The 5822-nt window shown below is 59.8% G+C and overlaps 1 protein-coding gene across 1 annotated transcript; it reads left to right on the forward strand.

Moving 5' to 3' along the window:
* LOC119098558 (cytosol aminopeptidase) lies at positions 1-5608 on the forward strand (the record flags this gene model as incomplete). The annotated part of the gene is given in 9 exon segments (XM_037221522.1): positions 1-50; positions 354-525; positions 780-882; positions 1297-1477; positions 2012-2247; positions 2802-2904; positions 3379-3528; positions 4601-4677; positions 4980-5608. Coding segments are annotated over 9 exon segments (1231 nt in total), but the record flags the coding sequence as incomplete, so codon positions are not given.
* Between the last annotated feature and the right edge of the window lie 214 nt (positions 5609-5822).

The raw sequence follows: 5822 nt of genomic DNA on the forward strand, positions 1-5822 counted from the left end.
CGCTGAGAACGTCCACCAAGGCCGCGAGAACGTCCGCCACGCCGTCGCCAGTGAGTGCACCGTCCATGGTGTACACCTGTCGGCTGTCTCACGACACTGAACCGGTGCTCTTCGGGCGCCACCGTCGTCGTTTGGCGGTGACGGCGTCTGACACTGACACTGACGTGTGCGTGTGTGTGTACGTGTGTGTGCGTGTGTGTGTGCGTGTATGTGATTGTGTCAGCTCTGCAGGGTGTCAGCTGCAGCCATGCGGTGCGTAGCATTGGCAGACAGCATGCAAGCCCTATGATGCGTGGGCCATAACCACATGTGAGCCGTGTGTTACGTAAGCCGCAGCCATATGACGTCGACAGGCGGCGTGACGGCCCTGCGTGACGTCCAGTGCAGTCACGTGACGGTGGAGCCGACCGAGCACGCGGAAGCGAGCGCCGAGGGCGCGCACCTGGCGCTCTGGTCGTACGACGAGCTGAAGGCCGAGGCCGACCGTCAGCGGCCGGTGCAGCTCAGCTGTGCCGGCGGCGACAGGTGGGCGCTCCTTGCCGACCGCGCCGGGGGTCCGCCGGCCCGCCCGCCAGGCCGTCTGCTGACAGTGACAGGGCCGCACCCCGTCCAGCGTACTCGTGGTTTGTTGTATTAGATGTCATGGTTGCGTGTTGCATTTGGGGCTTGTGTGGTTGGCGTAGCCTATGCTACCTCGGTGTAGGCGATTTTGACGGGTGTGGTTACGCGACTGTGGCTTGAAAGCGATCGGTTCAGTACTCCTGCTTTTGTTTTGTCAGTGAGCTTTGGCGCCGTGGTGCCCTGAAGGCTTCCGGACAGAACCTGGCGAGGACACTGATGGAAGCCCCAGCCAACTACCTGACTCCCACGCTCTTCTGTGAGGTCAGCATTTTGTCGTGTCGGTCAGGTGTGACTCAGCGGATCTGTGAGGTCGGGAGTAACGCTCTTCGGATGCAGTGGCGCGGACTTGTGCGTTGGAGATTTAGATTGGGTTTTCGGTTGGAGTGGCGATTTTTAGTTGGAGTGGCGTGGCGAAATACAGCTGGACCACCTTGTCAGCTGTTTGGGAAGCTCCTTTACGTGCGATGTGTGACTTCTATGCATGGCAACAGGAAAATGAAGTTAGCGTAGCATTGAATTATCTCAATGTAGATTGCCAATGCCAATGCTCATTCCATAAAATATTTAAAACAGCCGAAGTGTCTGTTCTTTGCTTTATTGCACACGGAGGGATGGATGTGGGTTCCGACCCGTGCCCGGCTGCGCGGTCTGCAGTGTGATCCCTCCCATCGGCAGCGTGTCTCGGAGGCCATGTCTTCGCTGCCGGTGGAGGTGGTGGTGCGGGACGAGGCCTGGATCCGTCAGCGAGGCATGGGCGCCTTCCTTAGCGTGTCGCGCGGATCGGCCGAGCCGCCGCGCTTCCTGGAGCTGAGCTACAGCGGCGCCGGCGCCGACGCTGCGCCGCTCGCCGTCGTCGGTGAGGCGATAGGGATTCCCCGCCCGGCGAGGGGACTCCCGCCCGGCGAGAGGGCTCCCGCCCGGCGAGGGGACTGTCGCCCGGCGAGGGGACTGTCGCCCGGCGAGGGGGCTCCCGCCCGGCGAGAGGGCTCCCGCCCGGCGAGGGGGCTCCCGCCCTGGAACGAGACTCTCGTCCGGCGATGGGACGCTGGTCGGAGGACAAAGAGGTGCTGTCTTACTGTTGCTGTGGCCGACGATTGAAGGATCGCGTCCGAGTGCCGGGAAGGGTGGGCAGGAATAGCAGAGTGGCTGAAATGTGGGGTGTCCAACGGCAGCCGATGTGTTGCGTGGCTCCGATTTTGGTGGAAGCGTTTAGGACTGTGGTCAAACAAAGGCTAGGTTTCTGTTCAATTTTGGGCCGGCAGCAACCATGTGCGAAATTCTCACCGAAACGCTCGTAAATTGTCTTTACTGCACGAGCATTGTTTTGCACAACTGCACATCGCGACCGCCTTGCCTTTCCTCCGCCCGTCACCGCCTCACTCGTCGCCAGGCAAGGGCGTGACGTTCGACTCGGGTGGCATCTCGCTGAAGCCGGCCAAGAACATGGACACGATGCGGGCGGACATGGGCGGCGCCGCCTGCACGGTGGGCGTGCTGTACGCGGCGGCGCGGCTCGGGCTGGCGGCCAACCTGCGCGCCTTCATACCCCTCTGCGAGAACATGCCGGGCAGCCGCGCCACCAAGCCCGGCGACGTCGTCACCGCCATGAACGGCAAGACCGTGCAGGTGCGGCGGGCGCGCACGGCTGGCCGGCCGGCTGGCTGGGTTCCCAGCTGTTGGGTCTGGTCGGAGGCAGCCTGGACAGTGATCTGCTGGCATTGATGCCGTGTGGTTTAGCGGCTGCTGTATGTTGTAACACGTGCAAAGTGATTGCATCCCGAGAGTCGGTCATGTCAGCCTCGCATGAGCCACGTATTACTTGAGAGTGTGGTACGTGACGTGCCAGTCTGGCGGTGTGGTCCACGTTTGTGTCCTGGAACCGTGCGCTCTGATTCTGGGGCCATAAACGAAGTATTCTGTTGTCGACGGAGATGCAGCCGTCGGTACACATGGAGAGCTAGAGATGCTAACAGCGCAGTGTTTTGGCTCAGCGGGAAACAGAGGGTGTCGTGTTCAAGCAAGTCCGTGCCGTTGTACCGCATCTGGTGTATCTGCGGCGGATCCTCAGTGCCTCCCACGTGCGTTTGTCCGGTCCTTTGCACCCGGCCACAGTAGTGCGGTACTACCCTAACCTCGGTCGCTGCGGTGCGACCTGACCTCGGTCGCCGCGGTGCCGCCAGGTGGACAACACGGACGCCGAGGGGCGGCTGATCCTGGCAGACGCTCTCTGCTACGCGCAGGAGTGCCGGCCGCGCGCCGTGCTCAACATGGCCACCCTCACCGGTGAGAGGCCGCCGCCGGTGGCGGGGCCGGTGGCGGAGACGGGTCTGAGCCCCCGCCGGACGGATGGGGTCCGCCGCGAATGGCGGTAGTCGTGGCGCGTGGCGGCAGGGTGACGCGCCCGGCCTTGATTGTGCTTTTTGAGGTGACGCATGGTGTTGAACTAAGGTGTATTCAAGGGTCTTCCGTGATGGCACGTTTGTCTCGAGAATGAGAATACCTTTGGTACCTGGCAATGCTCATGCATATTTGCTGTGCTGCTGTTCGTAGTGCGCTGTCCAGTGAACACGATGTCACGCACAAGCACGCACATCCACATCTTGAAAATCGCCCCATTCTGACGTCGAAGTAAAGCTCGCTCCTGACAGGAAGCAGTCGGTGTCGGCACCTGAAGTTACGTGCTGTATTATCTGTCGGATATGTGGGTGAAATGGCCGTCCCGTAATATCTAACTGGACGCTGTGCTCTTGCCAACAGGCGCCATCTCTGTGGCGCTGGGCTCGGCGGCCGTCGGCGTGTTCACCAACTCGACCGCCGCGTGGCACCAGCTGCGCGCGGCCGGCACCAACACGGGCGACCGCGTCTGGCGCATGCCCCTCTGGAAACACTACACCAAGTCGATGAAGGGTGAGTGGCGCTAGCCCCGGGTCGGGTCAATGGGGCGCGCGTCGTCCTGACAACGCTACACAGAGTCGGTGACGGGTGATGGTCCGTCTCGGGCGTCGGGTCCCGTTCCGAACGGGAAGCACGTGGCCACACGCACCGCACGGGCGCGTGTTTCGTGCGTGAGGCTCTGTTTGCTTTGTCTCCCCCGTTGTTACTGGTTCACGGACGGACTAAGCATGGAGGTTGAGAGGCAGGGACTCTCCGAGGATCAGACGATAGCACGTAAGTGCTTCTTACGGAGGCCACGGGTGTGGAAGCCTCTGCGTTGCTTACCTCGCAACCCTTTTTCGATGCCTGCATGTTTGGGAGGCTAGGAAGATGAGCCGTCTGCCAAGTAAGACATGTATTCTAACTCGCTGCAGCAGCCGCAGGTCTGGTGTATTGCTGAACTGTTTCGTCCTGCTTGATCCTCAATATGTGCGGTTCTTATAAGTGCTTGTCATGAGCAGCCAGGAAGGGAACTGGCCCGCGCAGGCTTTTACGAAGCTATTTGGGAAACTAGAGGGCGTTGCACCATGGCATCTTCGCCTTTTGCTCATTTAAGAATGTCTTAGATAAGCTTGTACTGGTACCAGAAACGGGTGCATATTGTAAGTACAGATACAGACTATGTAAGTATGACGGGCGCTGATGCCACGAAGACGGACTTAGCACGTGGTGACCAATGTGAGTTATTCTGTTATATTTTTTTCTGAAGGGCCACATATTGGCATGGACATTCATGACAAGTTTGACGGGTGGTTGTAAAGCAGTGCAGGTAATCAAAAAGGTTGTCGGCTTTCAAGTGAGCAAAGTAACAGATGCCACTGGTCGTGGTGCACCCTGCTGAGCGCTGGGTGGCGGTGTGCGCAGGCGGGCGGCTGGCCGACCTCAACAACCTGAGCTCCTCGGCACCGGCCGGCGGCTCCTGTACGGCCGCCGCCTTCCTGCGGGTGAGACTGGCCTCTCCCCGGTGTGCCCTTTCCCCGGGGTCAGGCGCCGTCCCCGCCGCCGCTCAGGCGGCCCCTGCTGAGCGCCGTCCTCCTGCCGGCAGAGTGCAGGCTGGCCGACCTGAACAACATCGGCTCGGCGACCGGGGGCGGCGCCTGCACGGCGGCCGCCTTCCTTCAGGTCTGGTCGGCCCCGCGGGTGGGGGGAGGGAGGACGGCGGAGGGGGACGGGGATGAAATGACTTGAGTTTGTTTGCTAGTTACTTTGGGGTGTGAGAGCGTCGAGTTTTTCGAGCTCATGATTGGAACCATGCGTTTAAGTTTTCGAACAGCACACATGAAACTGTTATGTATTGCAGTTTGTTTTGCTTAGCAACAAGTGTAGATCAGGCGTTTTGCTCAGCGTATCCAGTGCTCCTCACCTCGAATGTGTTTGCTTGGAGCCCATCAGTCGCCTCCGCTCATCACCATCCCTCCCCGCAGGAGTTTGTGGCCGAGGATTTGCCCTGGCTGCACGTGGACATCGCTGGCACCATGGAGAACACCACCGATGTGCCGTACCTGAGCAAAGGCATGAGCGGTCGGCCCACGCGCACCGTCCTCGAGTTTGCCGAGGCCATCTGCCGGCAGGGCTCCCGCTAACGCGCGGCCTCGGTCCCAACTGGCAGTTGTGGCGGTGACCGCTGAGCCGCGCCACCCGCGCCGCTGTTTGGTCGTCGGCCAGGAGCAAATGTGGAGCGGAGCCACAAAGCTCTTGGGCACGCGGAAGCACGCTTTGTGGCTCCGCATCGTTAGAGCTGCGGTGGGAGGGTGGCTTAGCTGTGCTTTGGATGCAGTGGAGTGGTTGCAGATGCCAAACTTGTGGGCAAATGATGTGACTGTATTGTCGAGTTTCTGACAGTGATCTTCCACGTTTTTCAGGCCGCTTGCGGATGCCTTGTGATATTGAACCAATAGCAGGGTTGGTGCGTTGGACATGGTGTGGGAAGTTGTCAATGGACGACGTTTTGACAATACGTTTTTAACAGCGACAGGTTTTGTATAACTAACAGGTCGTGCTCTTGCAACACATTGAACCCCATACAAATAAAGATTGTACAAATAAGGAAAACCGTTGGCAGTTTGTGATTTAGCCCGGCGACAGCCACTATCTGGCCTGTTTAGGGCGCACAACACAAAGAACAGGCGCTCTGGCTCAGTCACGACCTGGTTTGGTTAGAAGCTGCCTGCGACAGCATCGAGACATCAAACTGAAAATTGGTATAACGCCTGGACCTCAACGGTATTCTCGAGTGAGGAGTGGCGACAGCTGTTGTGCCGAGGCGT

This window comes from Pollicipes pollicipes, unplaced genomic scaffold (genome assembly GCF_011947565.3).
Source record: "Pollicipes pollicipes isolate AB1234 unplaced genomic scaffold, Ppol_2.1 Scaffold_4740;HRSCAF=5597_pilon_pilon_pilon, whole genome shotgun sequence".
NCBI classification, from domain to species: Eukaryota; Metazoa; Arthropoda; class Thecostraca; order Pollicipedomorpha; family Pollicipedidae; genus Pollicipes; species Pollicipes pollicipes.